The 18,231-nt window shown below is 39.1% G+C and overlaps 1 protein-coding gene across 1 annotated transcript; it reads right to left on the reverse strand.

Moving 5' to 3' along the window:
- Positions 1-1,370: 1,370 nt before the first annotated feature.
- Positions 1,371-15,429, reverse strand: LOC146312577 (uncharacterized). Its single transcript, XM_084739166.1, has 5 exons — positions 14,876-15,429; positions 11,814-11,863; positions 11,427-11,560; positions 4,023-4,189; positions 1,371-3,034 (listed from the first exon to the last, which is right to left on the reverse strand). Exons 1-5 carry the CDS (start codon positions 15,362-15,364, stop codon positions 2,864-2,866), a joined length of 1,011 nt encoding a protein of 336 aa, XP_084595292.1. The 5' UTR covers positions 15,365-15,429; the 3' UTR covers positions 1,371-2,863.
- Between the last annotated feature and the right edge of the window lie 2,802 nt (positions 15,430-18,231).

Here is an 18,231-nt window from a genome sequence, read left to right on the forward strand (position 1 = left end):
CACGCTTAATTAATCATAATTACAAGACTTGGAACTCAATACAGTTATGGTTAGGTAGAGGAAAGAGCACTGAAAATCTGTAGTCAAGTACTAGTACAGTCAAGTACAAGTTACATTAATATAAGATTACTCAATTACAAGTAAAAGTACTGATGTTAGAAAAACACTTCAAAGTATTCTTGACAAAAACTACTAGTATCACTTACTTTTTAGTTGTTGGTTAACACTTGAATAGCAGACGTTTAATCAATTATTAACATTTTTAAGATAAAAACATTTTTTCTCATTTTCAAATTGTTCTGCTTTTTTCTTTTTTGTCATTTTAAGTTTAAATTTCTTTAGTCAACAAATTTCTAGATTGTTGCTTAAATATTGACTGATACATTTTTAATAGATTAAATTCTTAGACACAATTAATCATTAATCATTAATCATTAATCTCCGGCATCCTTACCTCAAACCTGTGCTGCTGCAGAATTTTGTTTTTTGTGTGTCCTGGTTTGCAATCAGATCACCTTTTAGCTAAATTGCAGCTGAAAAAATTGGATATTAATTCAAATTGTACTCAGTACTCAATCATGATTTTAAAAGTAGATTACATCTTGTAATGCATATTTAAGTACAGACTTAAAAGTCTACTCATAAAAGTACCCATAAAAAGTTGCTTGATTGCAGTAATTTGAGTATTTGTAATTAGTTACTTCCACCCCTGGGGTTTGGGGGTGCACTCCTGTGACTGGTCAGGTTGTTGTCCTGTCCATTTAACTACAGACTGACCTCTGAAGAAGACGTGGATGTCATTAATAACTCAGAGATCATGATGAGTGAAATACCTCAGTGTTTGCATTCATAAACATACTGCTGTCACATTAAGTCATGCATGAGATACTGTTCATTCCTGATTGTTGATGAAGTATTACGTGAATGGATTCATGCATTTTTCTGCATGAAGTCATGTGTGTATTCATATTAATTCCTGGACCAAAGAAACTACAGGATTAATAGTTTCAAATTCATCAGTGAGGACAGAGCAGAATACATTTCTGTCTGACACAACACTGAATCAAAGAAATGATGGAGCACAGCAGGGTGACCTGTCCACATACAGTAAAAGAGATAAAAACAGTCAGTTTAAATGAATGAACTGTTACAGTGGACTGGGTTAAGTCAATAACCAGTGTTACTCTTTGCTTTGGTCCACGACACATTTGGCACGTTCTCTCCATCTGGCTTAGTATCCCAGCAACCTCTGCATGAGCAGGGGTCACCACCCTCCACACACACACACACACACACACACACACACACACACAATAACTGCAGCTGTTGATGCTGATCTCTGCAGGAAAAGTGACCAATCAGCACACATGTCAGATACAAAACAGGATTTTATTTCTTTCTCGTTCAAACTCTAAAACACTTCAGTATCATTCCAATCATAGGTGGGTGTTTCAAATTGTACAGGACCAACATCACGGAAGTGCTACTCAACATACTCATTACAAACAAATTACTGAAATTACTGAGCGTACTTTATCATGTTTGAACAGGGAGTATTTAGAGCTGGAGCTGTGTGTTCATTTTACCTGACAGAGTCAATTAGCTCAGGTTTCCCGCCTTTGCCACACAAGTAAATTACACAGTACCCTGACCTTTTCAGCAAAGAGCTCATTCTTGCTCAACTTGTTTTTCCTTTCTGTCGGCAGAGGAAACTCGGGCCGAGTTAGTGGACCATAGGGACGTTAGCTGCTCACAGGGAGGATGTTTAATGATTAAAAACAAGAGCTGCATAGTTTCACGGTTCATGTTTTTATTGAGGGAGAGAAAACTGCCTCGTGAGTTTTTCCAAATTCTCAGAGCCGACTGGAGCTCCAGCTGCAGCCCCACGCCTTCCAGGACACACGTAAAGGAACAGTTTAACATTTTGGGAAATTATCTTATTTGCTTTTTCAAAAAGGTATCAGACTCCTGTGTGGTTAGTGTAGCATAAAGATTTACAGGGACAGTTCACCCTAAAATCAAAAATACATATTTTCTTCTGGCCTGTAGTGCTGTTTATCCATCGTTTTGGTGTGAGTTGCAGATTTTTGGAGATATCGACTGTAGAAATGTCTGCCCTCTCTCCAACATAATGGGACTAAGTGGACTTGGCTTGTGGTACACAAGCACCAACTGACACGGTTACTCAAGATAATCCACAAACCTTGTTGTGAGCAGTTTCACATAGGAACTATTTTCTTTCTACAGTAGAATCTACCAGAACTACTTTTTTCCTGCAGTAGAAACAACCAGAACTACTTTCTTTCTACTACAAAGAAATTAGATCCTAAATGAAACTGCTCACAACAAAGATTGGATTATCTTGAGTAACTGGGTCATGATTTCTGAAAAGAGACATTGCTGTTGCATTTTTCTAATGTTGTTTGGCTTTGAGCACCACTAGCTGAGTGACATTTAGTCCTGTTTTATTCAAGAGAAGGCAGAAATCTCTGTGTTGGCAAATCACACCAAACCTATCTAAATGGATAAATAGCACTACATTGAAGGAAAAATATGTATTTTTGATTCTGGGGTGAACTGTCCCTTTAAGACATGCGATACTCATAGTAATCTGGATATGTCACTCTCTCAAATAAAGCAGATAAGAGTATTTCCTAGGATTTTGAACCAATAATTTAACTTACATTCCTATACACAGTGTCCAGTGACCAACAACATTTGCTCCAGATATTTCAGATTTACACAAACTTCCTACACAGCAGCTCTCTCTTTTGAAGACATATTCAGCTTTCACAATGTTTAGGAAGTCCTGGAAGCTGCTGTTCCTCCTCCTGAGTCCAGCTGTGGCATCAACGTGAGGCTTCTAGTCGGCCTCTCGGAGTAAGGAGAGGTAGATGTTGGACTGGAGGAAGCGGGGATAACAGTCTGTGTCCAGGAGCGAGTAGATGCGTTTCTGTGCGTGGGACATAGAGGTGTGAGACGGAGCCTGCAGCAGCTGGATGGTTAGATCCCTTGTCTTACTGTCCAGGTTCACCTGCAACAAAACACAAAAAGCTTTAAATTTTCTTTCTTACAGTAAATTTTGGGTTCCTTCATTTGGTGTTCTCTCACAATAACTTTTTGTGTTCCCCACAATAAATTTGTGTTCCCTCACAAATTTTGTGTTCCTTTGCATTAAGCAAGTGAAAATTGCAAAAAAAAGTTGCAGTTTTTTGTATAATTCATTAAAAGTTTTCAGTAACTTCTCCAAAAAGGCTCACGATTACAAAACCTCCAACTGAAGAAGTGCACCTGGGACGTATTCAGACAACATTGAGTTTGTTAACCGAGACGTACATGTATCATGTTTGTACGGGGGACTGCTATTTTGCTATAAGGATGATTGGTCCAATTTGCTTAAAAGTTGTGGAGTTTGGACAAAATGTAAGGTTGTGAAGAATGTTTCTGTCAAGGGCTCATTCTAAGGGAATGAAAAAAAAAAAAAAACTTTTTTATTTTCAGGTGATTACACACTAATGAAGACATACTGCCAACAACATTCTTTCAATAAATCACATTCAATTACACACACTGGACCTTTAAACCAGAACAGACAAATCTTTTCATCTTTAGTTTCATTGATAACTCAGTTTCTCTGCCTATCTTGGCCAAGACACCTCCTTAGATGGTAAAGAGATTTTCCATTTAAGGAGGTTTTTCTGGTTAAAGATTAAATCTTGTCATTTAAGCATTTGCCTAAGATATTTTTAGCCTCGATGAACTCTTGCTCTATTAGTGGAAAAATGCTCTACATGAACTGATGTAATGTTGTGACGTTAAACCGCCCACACAAGCTTCTGAAAACACAAAGAGAATCCAAAATACACAGAGTGCATTGTTTGGAGGGAGACACATAATTGGAATGATAAAGCAGGTGTAAGACGTGACAGGACTTGAGTTACACTTCCTGGTTCATGAGAAAAGGTTGCATAGATTAGCTGTGAGTGCATGCAGTCAGATTGGATATTAAAGCAGGCGTGTACCTCGCGGGGGGCACCTGGTTGGATGTAGGTGGCGCAGATGTCCTTGGCTCTCCTCTGCAGGCTGAAGTTGTTGGACGAGTGTTGGTACTGCTCACAGGCCAGATAGAACTGCAGGTTCTCCTCGCTGAACTCAGAGCGCAAGAACGCCCCAAACACTGAAACACCAGCTGAGAGGAGGAGGAAGATAAGTGGGGCTTACCTCACCATGCAGCGTCACAGTTACAAGAGGACACACACCCACACAGTCCCTCAGGCCTAGTCCCTGACAAACCACAAGTATTACCAGCAGCAAAGTTTCTCAGGCTCATTATAAAATGTCGACACACACCCATCGCCTCTGAGCCTGTTTTCAGAGTGAGCTATCAAACATGACAGACTGCTTTGTTCAGAGAGAGGCCTCAAACTGCTGACACCACACACACAACATGTCACAGTTCACACATGTCAGCCGCACAGGACGGCACGCCAAATTAACACAGCACTGATAAGGAGGACAAGTCACACAGAGTGCTGAGCTCAGGCCTCACACTCTGTGAACAGTACAGTCACTGTAAAACATATGTAGGCACTGAAGCCTGAGCACCAATCAGCTCCCTGTGACTCAGCTTCAAATACGATAACACGGCAAAATAAAAGAAATAATCTGACAGAAGATGTCTTCTTGTCAACAGAGTTCAGTTTATTCCATATTCACTGATACTGGACTGACTTACAGCAGATCATGCACTGTTAGAAACATGATCATAGGACTTGTTGACAGTGAATGTACGAATTTCTTTGAAAGTCCACTGAGAAGTGTATAGATTTATGAGGTACATTCTTAGCACCCATGTGGCTGGGTATTGTTTAAAGATTTTGTAAAGTGACAATAAATGTGTGTTCTGAGTTTGTCACATCATGGAAATATGCGGTATTAACCACCCAGACAAATTTGAATGATTAGAAAAAAAAAGTAAAATTTACAAAATTAGGTGTCAAAATCATGAAAAAAGAGCAGCTGTCTCTGCTGTGAAACAGTGGGGGCGTGTCCACTCAGCTGTCTCAGTGTCAAACACCACTATGACCTGAAAATGACCTGAAACATGGACGCTTTGTCTATCAGCTTTATGTCCAGACATGTTCAAGCCACCAGAGCCGGAGGACGGTGACAGGATGTTTTTTTTTTTTTTTCTGTGTCAGGTTGTTGGAACTGAAGTGAGCTGAAGTGAACTGCTGGACTGATTTGGACTGAGAGAGTCACTGAAGGTCTGTTTGTAACTGACTGTGTTGGTCTGTTATATAGTGTTGGGGGACCGTGGCTCCAGCACATTACAGAGCCATGCTTCAGGTTCACCCAAAAAATCCTGAATGCAGAAATCATGAACAACAGTTTAACAGTCTAACTCCACAGTTCAGTACTACATAGTTCTCAGTCTCTTCACGTTTTTGGCAACTATTTTCTAACACATAGAAAACCCCCTTTTTCCTTAACACAGACTTTACAAAGATTTCAATATTGGTGCCACAACAATACCTGAGTTTTTGTATTAATATTAAAACATTTCAAAACCTAACTTTGAAAAATACATTTTTCTACAAAATGTTATTATTATTATAATTATTATTTTACATATTTTTGTGTCACGGTGATTTTTTTTCCTAACAAACAATGGTACAATAACTTGTGCTTGTAACTAGGCCTGGGCAATAATTTGATATTATATCATATTGTGATATGAGACTAGATATTATGATCAATTTTGGATATCATTATATCATGATATGACAGTTAAGTGAACTCACCAGTCTGTTCTAGCTGTTCTATTACTAACCTTTACACACTGAGTCACTTAATCCACATTACTGATGATTATTGATCAAAAATCTCACTGTGTTAATATTCTATGAAAGTGATGAATAGTCATCCCTACAATATTGTTGTAATATTTGGTCAAAAATTTTATATTTGATTTTGTCCATATTGGCTACCAATAATACAACATATAATCCAACTTATTTTATCACTTTAACTGCTTCTACACTTTGGAGTACACAACATGTTGTCAATCACAACCTATATGATCAATAATTATTGATATTGACCTATATGAAACTTTAGCAGTTTATTAAAGCTGCTGTAGGCAATTTGAACATTACTCATTCATTAAACTAACTAGCAAACTAACGTCTGCTCTTCTCTGCAACACCACTATTCAACCGTGTTTCTGTAGCTCCAACAGCTTTAATCTTGCATGGGGAAATTCAGTTTTCCATGAGTACACTTGTATTTTCATGACACACACATATATAGAAACCTACAGACAAACATATTAGAGAAAAAATGTCATAATGAGTCAGCCACATAGTCGGTGCTCCAGCAGTTAGGGGTTCAGGAGATGGTCCTAGCAGCTAATTTCTTTGTCAGTTAAACAGAAATTTAAATTTAGACTAGTTAACTTGTCCAAAAGTAAGACAACACTCAAAAAACAAGGTCATATTGGTTTTCAGGGTGGCTAATGTGCTGAAAATGGACCACTTTTATACTTACTTATGAAATATCACATAATTTGAAGGTGCTTTAGTGTAAAACATAATCAGTTACATATCTGCATGATATTTACAGTTCATGTATTGTATTACTTTTTGCAAGTGTTAATGGAAAATAAACTATTTACACATGAAGCTGGTTCAAAGACGTCCTGCCATCTCCATAAATTTCGTGCTCTGGCACTTTCACTTCTTGAACCAGGAGATCTGTCTCGTCTCTTGGAAATCTTTTCTCTTTGGTTCCTCCTGTTAAATCCACCATCATGCTAACACCGCTTGTGCTCCTGGCGCACCTGCTTCTAATTCCTGACTGGTTTATTGCATGCTCAGCCTAAAACTCATCTGTGAATTAATCAGGGTAAATCCATTGCGCATCGCACTTTCCACTTGCACTTTAGATCAGTGTAAGATAGGGCCCTGAATTTGTTTTTCTACCTTCCAGGCAGCTGTTTGCCTCCACTCACTAACACAGTCTGAAAATCAACTGGTAGAGGCTTGAGTGTTTCAAATGATGATGTGTGTTTTTATTGTGGTCAACAGGCCCATTCAGACTGTATTAAAATTTCATGAGAATGTGGGGTGATAAAATATCACTCCTGCTCTGTCTCTGTAATTAGATGCATCATTGTGAGCTGCATTTTAGCCACTACTAAATCATAGTGCATGGCCTGTGAATAGACAACACATCTCCAGTTCAGAGCTCATAACATCAGCTAGAGGAGGCCGAGCTCACATTACAGCACTACTTGTGGGATCTGGTTCTGCTAATGGCTTTTCTTTTCTCCTTCTTCAGTGAGGACTGTATGTCACTGAAAATGGCTTCAGATTCATCCACTTAGAAAAAGCCTTTTCCACTTCTTCCATTACAATCCACTGATGTTAGACTGCGACAGACACAATTCAATCACAGGACACAGAGCACTTAACCTTCAAGGACATCTTCGGTCTCAGCTGTCCTGAGGTCCCATCTAGCTGTTTATCTGACATCAGTGGTGAAACTAGCTGGAGGTATGTTATTGTTGTGTAGTTGTTTCAAATTGTTCATCATGATGAAAAGATAATAACATTTGGACAGCCTGAACAGCTGAACTTGAACAGCAGACATGATGACTGTGATGGATTACTTTAAGAGAACTCCAGTGATTTAGGGAACTAGCAAGAGACAGATTTTTATAAAAGTGATGATCAGAATCAAAACAGCAGAGACTGACATATTATGACTTTGAGTTTGTAGCCTGGGCCAAGCTCCAAAAACACATTCCCCCTAATGCAACTTGATCACATCTCTTGGTAGAGCCTTCCTGCCTGGTAACTTCACAGACAGCCGACATCATCAACAAGCTGCGCATGCATTTCTACAACAGAAGTAGCAGTCCCCCCCAGACGAGTTATTAAGCTGCAAGTGTTGAATTCAGTGTTTTACCAGCACCAAAATCACCAAAATGTCTGGCTGTTGTGTATACAATACGTCACAATTCACATTCCACTTGTCGACTTAAGCTGTTCAGAATCACGACCGTTTTAGAACAATCTGTGGCGTTGATGGCTGCAACCTATTACACGTGTTGACTGGATTGAGGACGCAATCAGAACTGCTCGTGCTTGCAGCACACATTGACAAGCTGTTGTGGTCTACTGTACTTCTATTGCCAAACTGCATAGGCAGCTTTCTCATTGTTTACAATCTACACAGAACCATTTGGGAAGTTGTCCTCAGAAACTGTTTGGAAAAGGACAGGCACTTAAAAAAACTTGGCAGGTGATTAGATGAAGCATCTGCCTGTTATGTTTAACGTGCTAACATCAATCAATCAGAACAAACTTGCTGAAGCTGGTTCGGAGAAGAGCGGAAAACATCTCTTCCATGAAGATGAGCCTTCGGTGTCATTCTTTCCTCCAGGAGCCACCATTGTTTGTTCGAGACAAGCCATTTCCATGGACGCTTCTTGCTGTTGTCACACCTAAAACCATGCCCCTGGTCGCCAGTAGTCCCTCCTAGGATGCTAATTGTGTGTGCTGACACAAACAGATAACGTGAAGCCTAGCAAGGTGGATTCTTGCATGATCTTGTGATCTTGCAAATTCAGCTGCCTCCCAAGGTAAAAAGAACACTCCAGGTGAGAGGAAAAATATGTATTTTTGATTTGGGCGTGAACTGCGAACTGTCTACTGACAATTGCTTCATACTGTTGTGAAATGAGACTGTTGGAATGAAAAGCACATCTAAAGGATCATCCCAGCCTGCTCTCAGACATGATCAGAAATAAAGATATGTCTGACATTTGTAGTAAATGAGAGACAACCTGCAGAAACTCTGTGATCTCTACAGCAGACAGGTGAGTGGAAACATTCTGTGGCATGCAAAAAATCCTGCAGTGCCATGTGTGATATCAGAGGGTTCAGGGCCTGGCCTGCTTTTGTTGATACGGGTAACAACGTGAGTAAGTCATCAGATAGTGGAGGATGCTGGAGAACACCAAGAGAAGCAACACCACCAGGAAACAGAGAAGTGATTGAGGAATCTACCTATGCAAACACACAGGTTTCCTCATCATGCAACGTTGCAACAATATAATCCTTGTTAATGTCAGACTGCTCAAACACCCTCGAGCTGCAGAGACTTTTAGGCAGACTCTCTGTAGCAGTGATTTATAGTGTTTACTATCTGTTCTATTCATAGCAGCAGTTGGGTCAGGGGAAGTGCTGCTCTTTTGGCTTTATTGCACAGCACACAGTAACCAGTGACGTGGGCTCGGATGTCAACATCGCTGCAGCAACACACAAGTTCACATAAAAGCAGGGGAACTTGAGACACATCTGACTTTTAGTTGCACAAACATTTCTCCAAGGCAGAAGTGGCTTTAGTCAGTTAAATGTCAGGGTGAGAGTTCAAGTCAGAAAAGGGTAAAAGAGGAGTTGTCATCTAACATCAGCTAAAGGTACATGTAGAAGTTTTATTGTATCCTTACAGTCTGTTATGTCCATATGTTGAAGGTGTCCTGTCTCCATATGTACAAGGTGTTTGCAAAGCCTTATTGTTTGGCTTAAAGTCTGAATCATCTACATTAGTCTTTTTTTGCTGTTTTATTGCTGCCTTTTATGTCAGTATTTACACCAACTGTTTCCACCTATGGACTGTGAATCACGTCACTCTGCAGGCTCATGTGTTCACCTGTACAACACCTAACACAAACAATAAGAGGAGCCAATCATCCAAACATCCCTCTACAGCACCAACAGTGCATGGTCCAGTTAAAATAATCAAACTAGGAGTGGGTGATATGACCAAAATCCTCTATCACAGTATATGGGATTTTATGTCACAGTTATGATATATATCATAATACATCAGTTGTCCTGTAAATTCAGCTAAGACTGCTCTGTATTTACAACTTCACCCTCCTCACTCTACATGTTTTCTCCTGCTGTGGTTGGTGAACCAGCTTTCTTTCTTCTTTCTTTCTCTTTCCTCTCATTTTTTCTCTTTTTTCCTCCTTATACTCTTTATACTTTATTCTATACTTTATGTGCTTATTGATGTTCCTGTTCTCACACCAGTACTACAGTACTACAGTATTGCTATTATCTATTAAAGGCTTTTCACACTCCATATCTGTAGCCCTGGGCTAAAGCTAACTTGGAATAACGGAGCCTCTTTTCACACACATTGTTAACTCAGGGTTAAGCTAAGCCCAGGGCTGTATGATTCACACTGCCTTTCTTCTAGCTCTGGGTTAAACCCTCTGTACACACACAGGTGTTTTACGTTAACCTGGCTGATTATCTTCTTCTAATCAAGCTGTGATTCATGTTTCACACGGGCAGGTTTTAGCCCTTTTAGTTAAGTCTGTTTTCAGGGGATAGCCCTGTAAACTTGGGGCTAACCCTGCTCTGGAGCAGGGCCAGCTAGCCCTGGGCTAAAGTGCGAGTTAGCCCACTTTGGAATGTTCCAGGATTGTGCCAGTGCATAGGCTAACAGCTCCCTTAGTCTGGGGCTAACTGCTCTCTTAAACTGGGGCTAAATGCAGTGTGATGGTAAGCAGTCCTGCTGCCCAAACAGGACTTCTTCTGGTGGTGACAACAGAGTTAAAAGATGTTTGGAAATAACAATCAGGAGGAGCAGGACAAATTACTGGTAGCTGTTGCTAAAGACGTGGAGCTGTATGGTTTTACCAACTGTAGAATTTGAACAGAAACAGCAGCCTGGAGGTAAATTAGTGCCGTACTTAAGATTTCAGGTAGGTTGTTTTCAATTATTTCAGCTGTTTAAGTTGTTTCACTAAAGTTAGCTCACTCAACATCTCCCTGGACAAATTGCAATCTGCCCCATGACATTTCCTCTTTCAGAGGGTCTAATGTATCCACACAGTTTCTCTCTGTCTCTCTGTCCACCAAAGTATTTTGAAACAGCCTCTAACTCTAAATCATAGCCAGGGTCAGTGTCCTCCACCTGTCTATACTAATGCAGATGCTTAGGTCGCTAACTAGAAAACAGACGAGAAACTAGAAAATGAACTACTTCCAGCTAATCAAAATAAACAGGTACAGATATGAGTTCACAGTAAAATCACAGTTATTGCCATTTTACACCACATGCAGCAAGTGTGCAGCACAATTGCTGTAGCCTCGATCAATGCTATTTATTGTTGACATGGAAATATGAATGATCAGCAATTTCTTCCTCTGAACCAACGAGTGTTACGAGCTGACAGACCTCTGTATTTCTCTATACTTCTCTGCTTAGTTCAATGATTTAATGGAAAATGATCCAGTTTATCAACTTCCCCTAAAAAAGTGTGGATTTGTTCACTTCCTCAAAACAACACTTTAATTAAACATTTAAAGTGAATCTCAATCTCAGAACATAGCAACACTTACTCTGGCTGGCCAGCAGGTCATGCAGAGACTCCGCCCATTTCTCCAGTTCTTCTCGAGCGATCTTCCTCCTCTTACTGTGGCCCACCTGACTCCACTGACGCATGAAGTGCAGGCGAGACCTCCTCTCTTTAGCACTGTGGACCAGATCACACAAGGACAGGAGGAGGTCAGCCAAATGAGAGCAGATTAAAAGATACTGTTATCATTACAGCTCATCAGGAGGGGAAGATTAAAAAACTTGCCTTCAGGATCAACACGATTTTATTTTAAGACATCCAGTGTTTGTGTAAGGACAGTGACAGAAATCTTGTGAATGTGGAGAAGATTTGTGTGAGATCATCTATAATCTGTCAATAAACAAGAAGAAGAAGTCAAATAGATTCTTACCTGTCTTTTTGTTCTGTGTTGGACAGGTTGGAGTTAGAGGAATGTGGACTCTGAAACAGAAAGCACAAAGATCACTGCAGATCTTCCTCCTCTTTCACTCTCTGAAACCATCATCAATCTCTCCAGGTCTCACTTTGACACAGAACTGTGTTTAAACCTCTGAAGTCAGCTACAACAATGACAGGTGAGAACATCTATTGTATGTATGTATGTTTGTCATCTTGTCAATAAATTACTAATGCTTATTTGTTATTTTCAAGTATATAAAGAATAACTTAACACACTTTTATAATAAATTATATGTACAGTCACTTTATTATACTATTAACTGTTAATTAATTTCTGATCCCTGTATGTAGTGTTCAGTGTACGTGATATGTGTACCACAATATGCATTATGATTAGTGGAAATGATCAATTTTGCATCACAATTTTCATGTTTGCAGAAAAAAACTATTAAAATTGTGATGTTGTGATATTTATTGAGGTCTGAACCAAATAAACATGTTTTCTTTCATCTGGAGAATAAGATTTTTAGGTCAGGTCATCTCTGCAGCACTGCAGTACCTCATTATAATGCCATTTTCTCACATTTTTTCTTTTTCAAAAAAATGTGATTTAGTTCTGGTTGTGTGATTTGGATATTGCATGTTGCCAACTAAAACTACTTAATGGCTTCTTCCAAAGCTTTAAAACTCTGTCATCATCAGTAGATGGAGTCATGGTGGAGATGGACTGTTGACATGGTGGCTCAGTAGCTACATAATTTCATCCATAGCACTTGTAGGACATTATGTTTGCATTGGCTTAAAATGTTCAACTGTTGAGTCTAGCTTAAAGGGTAACTCTAGTATTTGAAATCAGTCCAGTATCGAGGGAAGTGGAAGTGAAACTGCAACATAATCCCTTCAGGCAGCTACACACCCTCCAAGTGTGTCCACTAAAAGTGTTTTTGTCACTGACAGTGTCTAACAATGTTATGAAAAGACTTTCTTTTCCTACTATCCCTTAGCAGATGCCCTTAAAGAAGAGCTGCTAAGGTACATCGTAAGTTGTAAGCTATCTTTTGCCACAGTGCACACATCAATTGATCACTTGTAAAGTTTTTAATATAACAAGTGTTGCCATAATCATTTTACCTCAATCTAATATGCCTACTAAAGATCATCTGCTTAATATATTCAATAGTCCAGGCGAGACTTTGTGATAGTACCAAAAAATATGTAACCTATAGTCTACAAAATATAAAACAGAGTATGAATGGAGACATATGACACAGTCTGTGACTTGTTGAAAGCCCAGGATAAATGATAGAGCTAAATAGGTGAATGATTTTGTTCTCATACAAGCAAAAGGTCTAATACAAATTTGTTGTCATTACACGAAAGACACCTGTAGCAGCATATCCATGTTTAATAGCAGTGCGTGCATGCATGCGTACGTACATATGTATGTGGTCTGTGTCAGCTCTGTGCTCCTCTGCTGGCAGCATTTAGCTCTCAGGGTCAGTCTGAGGTTCAGGCTACTATAGACTAACCAGGCAGTCAGAAAAGCCATATCCTCCGTTAACTCTGTTACATGAAAAAATAATACATAAATAAAATTCCAGAATGTTTCACTAATTGGATTAGTGTTATGGAGAGGTTAGGTATATTTCAGCCTGTAAGCTAAAGGGAGACCTTAAGGTACAGCTTATGATGCACATAGATCCTTTCTATAATGTTGTCACACACTAAGTTTAATAATCTGAGCCTATCAGTGACAAAAACAAGCACTTTAAGTGGACAGACTGACAGTGTGCAGCTGGACGGAGGATTACATTGCAGCTGAGTTTCACTTCTGCTGGCTGCCACATATTTACTCAATACTGGACCAGTTTCAAGTATTGTATTCCATATTAGTTACTTAGGCACAAAACGCAAGGGAAGAACACTGAAGTTACCCTTTGATTTTTAAAGCTTTAAAACATCACATTGTCATCATTACTAAATAAAGTCCCAACTGTCAGTTGGAGATGGACCTGTTGGTTCAGTGTCTGTGTGATTTTATCCACAGTACTTGTAGGACATGTTTGACATGTATGTTTGTGTTGGCTTAAAATGTTCAACTTAACTATTGAGTCAAGCTTAAACAGTTCATTTAAAATAGCTCTAATCAAAATGTCATGCTAACAATGGATCATATCAGTATGTGTAAGATGCTTGTAGTGATGAACCCATAGAGAATCATCACCAACTCTGCAGCTGCCCTCAGCTTGACAAACCTCTTTACAGTGTATTTCAGCTCTTTGTTTTGCTTTTCCAACCCACAACTTTACTGCTGGTTGAGTCCTTCACTCTCACTGCAGCAGGAAGCTCAGAAACATGACTCCAAATGAATGCTAATGTTGCTCTGCGTCTGCTGCATGTCTAAGAAGATCTGTTTGAAAATATGATAACATTTAAGCACGTACATTGGGAAATTTGTGAACAAAATGTCTGCTTTGACTGCAGTCCGGGTTATCATTGGATGGTTTGACGTCATGCAAACAGGTTTTAAAGTATGAGGTTCTTCTCTAAAGTCAGTTTATTACCTACAGTAGATGGTGGTGGGCTTGCCCCCAGTTTGCAGAAGCAGAGGGAGCACTGGTGCAGGAAGCTAAGCAATGTCCTGCTGTGGACATGGTCAGCAGCAAAATGTATGTTAGACACCTAAAAAAAAATCTTCATCAATTTAAGTGTACACTATATTTAGAATATTAGCACTATTTTACCTTGCTGTCAGACAGACTTTATTTTAGGGGAAACTGCTGTTTTACAAGACAAATATCGGTCTCTCCAAACCAACCAGACTCCTTAGGGAGAAAACCACCCTGTTTCTCCTTAAGGAGTTTGGAGAGGCTTATATAATGACAGTTTCAGCAAAGTTAAGCTGATATTGATGTTTGCTTTTTTTAGCAACACTTCAAATAATCTAAACTATCCCTTTAAGTCTCTGCAAGTCAATTTTTACAGTATTATATTACTATATAAGAGCCTATCAGCTGCTCTGCAGTGTAGACTGGAACTGAAATGGTGTCCCACCTGTCCAAACAGACTCTTGAGGTGCAGTTTAGCAGAGGACAATTTGGGTATGTGGTGCTGCCTCTGCGTGGATTTGAAGGGGTTGGAAGAGGATGAAGATGAAGGGGATGGGGAAGGTAGGTCATCCCTCTCCATGCTATCTGTGCTGCCCTGGGGGCCCGGGGCCAGCTGGCTGTCACTGTAGGCCCTGCAGCCCTCGCTGATGATGCACACTCCCAGGTGGCTCTTGTCCAGTTTCCCCAGCTCGCTGAGGTTCTCCACACTGATGCTGTGCTCCTTCGCCAGCCCCCTCTTCTCCACCTCGCCGGGACTCGCCCCGGGCTCCAGGATGGTGGGACAGGCTGGGCCGTCCAGCTCATCTTCCTGTAAGTGAGGTGTGTAGGTGCCAAAATCCCTGTTCTTTTCATAATCTTGGTTCTTCAGTGCTACCCTCTTCCACGGGAGGAAGTCCAGGTCCAGGAGGGACCCCTCAGAGCTGAACCTACGCATGATGGCTGGATGATAAGTGATAGAGAACGGAGGAAAAGGAAGTGCTGCAAAGATAAAAGAACAGAAAGTAAGTAAAAGGGTTAAGAAGAGGTCAGAGCAGTGAAGAACTGCAGTTACACACAGCCTATTAAAGAGATAGTTCAGATTTTTGAAGTGGGGTTGTGTGAGGTACCCATAGTCAATGTAGAATGTTTTCACAGCTTTACCTTGCTGTCAGACAGCATTTAGTGACAGGAAACTGGCCTTACATAAGACAGATATCACTCTCCAAAGGTCACCAGACTCCTTTAGCAAAAACAGCAATTTTACCTAACAAAACACAGGAGTTGCTGGTCTACCACCACCTCAATCTGTTAGCTGCAGTGTTTTAAAGGGTCAGTTTAGATTCACAGAAGCCACACAATAACACAAACCAACAAGACGAAGACCTAATCGATCAAAGCAGCAGTACTTCAACAACTCCTGTGTTCTGTGAGGTAAAATCACTGATTTTGTCAGTGGAGTCTGATGGCTTTACTCTGCTTATACAATGGTGGTTTCCCATCAGAAAAGTCTGGTTGACAGTGGCAGAAATATTCTAAATATCACATACCCTTAATGGACCAGTGTGTAGGATTTACTGACATGTAACAGGGAGCTTGTGGACTGCAAACATTTCATCTCATCCCTCACTTCCAAGCACAAAACTTGTGCAAAAAGCAAAAGGTTGTATCTAGAGTCAGTGTTTGATTTGTCTAAACCAGTGTTTCTCAAACTTTATTTATAACTTTAACAAACCATTATGACCCAGTTCACAACAGGCTTCATCAATAAATCCTGGGAGAATTAATTTTTGCATTAATGAACATTTCTGACCATCGTTACCGCCACTTCTACATCACCATATATTATCTTAATGCATGCATACACATTAAATACTTTATAACTGTATACAGTATAAATGCATTTATGTTCAGTTAACAGGCCACCTCAATCTTTTTATTTCCTCTCATCAAGAAAACAAACCTAAAAAAATTTAAAGCAACAACAACTTCTTGAAATACAATTTCTTGGGGGTTCTAAAACTCAAAGATTCAAGTTTATCTAAAGAAGAAAAGTGAATTATCTCAACAAACATTATTAGTTGGTAAAATATTTTTAAAACTAAAGAGTTTGAGATGGGCTCAAAACTCAAAAATCTCTTGAGGTAAGTTAACTTGAAATTTTGAATTTTCTCAACTTTTCTGTTTTTACAGAATAGAACATTTTAGCCTGTTTCATTAATGAGACAAAATCAGTGCATTTAAGTGGAATTTACAGGCTCTCGATTTTTCTTCCCATCATTGATACAATACACACATTTTCAACACTTTATAAAAGACGTACTGCAGATATAAATCTTAAATTTTACAGAATTTCTTCCACAGTTTTTTATTTTTTTGCAGACCAAAATAAAATATCCTGTGACCCACCTGTGGGTCACCACCGAGTCTTTGGAAATGACTGGTCTAAAGGGCTCATTTTAAGGCAACAAAAACCCAACAATTGTTATTTGCAAGTCATAATACACCAATCTAAGCAAATTTCTGAATCTTATATTGCATTTCTGTCATATTCTGACAATAAATACCCATAAATATTGTACACTGGACCTTTAAACTGTGTCTCCATACTGGAGGCGTGTCTACTTCCATCTACTGTTGGTGATACATTGAGTATGGACCTCCTACAACCACACTTCAAACAATCTGAACTATATCTTTAAATAAAGCAGAGGCAATAAAACTGAAAAGAGAAATGGGTCACAGACACAATGAAGTGCTCAACACTCACTGAATGGCAGCTCACTGGAGAACCAAGGTCCAGAATAAAAGCTTAGAACCTCTCTTAATTTATTCACAGACCAGTCCCCATGAATTCTGCATGACCTTGCAATTTCGTCCGGTTACCGTAACTTTTTCTGCAAATTTGACCAATGACTGTAGTTTCCCACGAGTTCCAGCAGTCATAGCAGTCCCCCACACTGAAATTATTAGACTTAAAGTTTTAGTATTTACTATTCTGTTGTATTTTTACTCTTTTTATTTTGTTGCAGGTACTGAAGAGATCAACATGTCAACTGAAGTCAAAACTTAGAAACCTGTCCAGTAAAGCTCATTTCCACCAAGGAAATTGTGAAATAAATCAGCATTATTTAAATAATTTATCGAAATGTTTTTCATTTATTATTCTCTATGTAATTTCTCATTTTTCTTTCATTCTGGCGATGTCTTTAATGTGGAGATTTTTCTTGCAGTATATCCTTTAGTTTGTACGCAAGTGTGTAAAATTTGTATGGGACATTTGTAATCATCACAAAGACCTTGTGGCTTGTTTGCTCATGTAGTGTACACAGTCTGACTGCATATTTGTGAAGGTATGGAAATGTACGCAACAAGATGAAAAAGCTGCTTTAATCAAACAACAGCCTGTGTAAGATCAGAACAATATTGTGTTAGTGCAGTACAGACAAAAGAAAAATATATCTGAGAAATGTACATTGTAATTTTGGGAAATTTAACTTGGGGAAAAGCACATGCGATAAATGTTATATATTAATGTTAGATCTGACATAAAATTACATTGAGTTAATGTCATATAAATGTGTTAAAATTTAAGGAAATCATATGCTATCAATGTCATTTTATTAGTTTAGAGTCTGAGGAAAATTGCATTGCTTCAGTGTGACTGATATTTTTGATAGAAACCATTTCATTAAATTCAACAAACATGATAAGATACAACTGTATTAATCCAATAATTTCACATTGAACTTTGTCACATGATTAAAATACATTCAACTGACCAGGTATTTTTTAAGCTAAGTAAAGAAACTGACTGATGAAATG

This window comes from Lutjanus erythropterus, chromosome 16, assembly GCF_056507025.1.
Source record: "Lutjanus erythropterus isolate fLutEry1 chromosome 16, fLutEry1.hap2, whole genome shotgun sequence".
In the NCBI taxonomy this organism is placed as follows: domain Eukaryota; kingdom Metazoa; phylum Chordata; class Actinopteri; order Lutjaniformes; family Lutjanidae; genus Lutjanus; species Lutjanus erythropterus.

Bases quoted from the DNA above. Each gene is read 5' to 3' on its own strand.
- LOC146312577 (XM_084739166.1), bottom strand. From the start codon at position 15,364: ATGCGTAGGTTCAGCTCTGAGGGGTCCCTCCTGGACCTGGACTTCCTC. The intron at 11,864-14,875 runs GTGGGACACCAT...TTTCTGTTTCAG, and splicing joins TCAAGAGTCTGTTTGGACAG to AGTCCACATTCCTCTAACTC. The intron at 4,190-11,426 runs GTAAGTGTTGCT...TCCTCCTCTCAG, and splicing joins TGACCTGCTGGCCAGCCAGA to CTGGTGTTTCAGTGTTTGGG.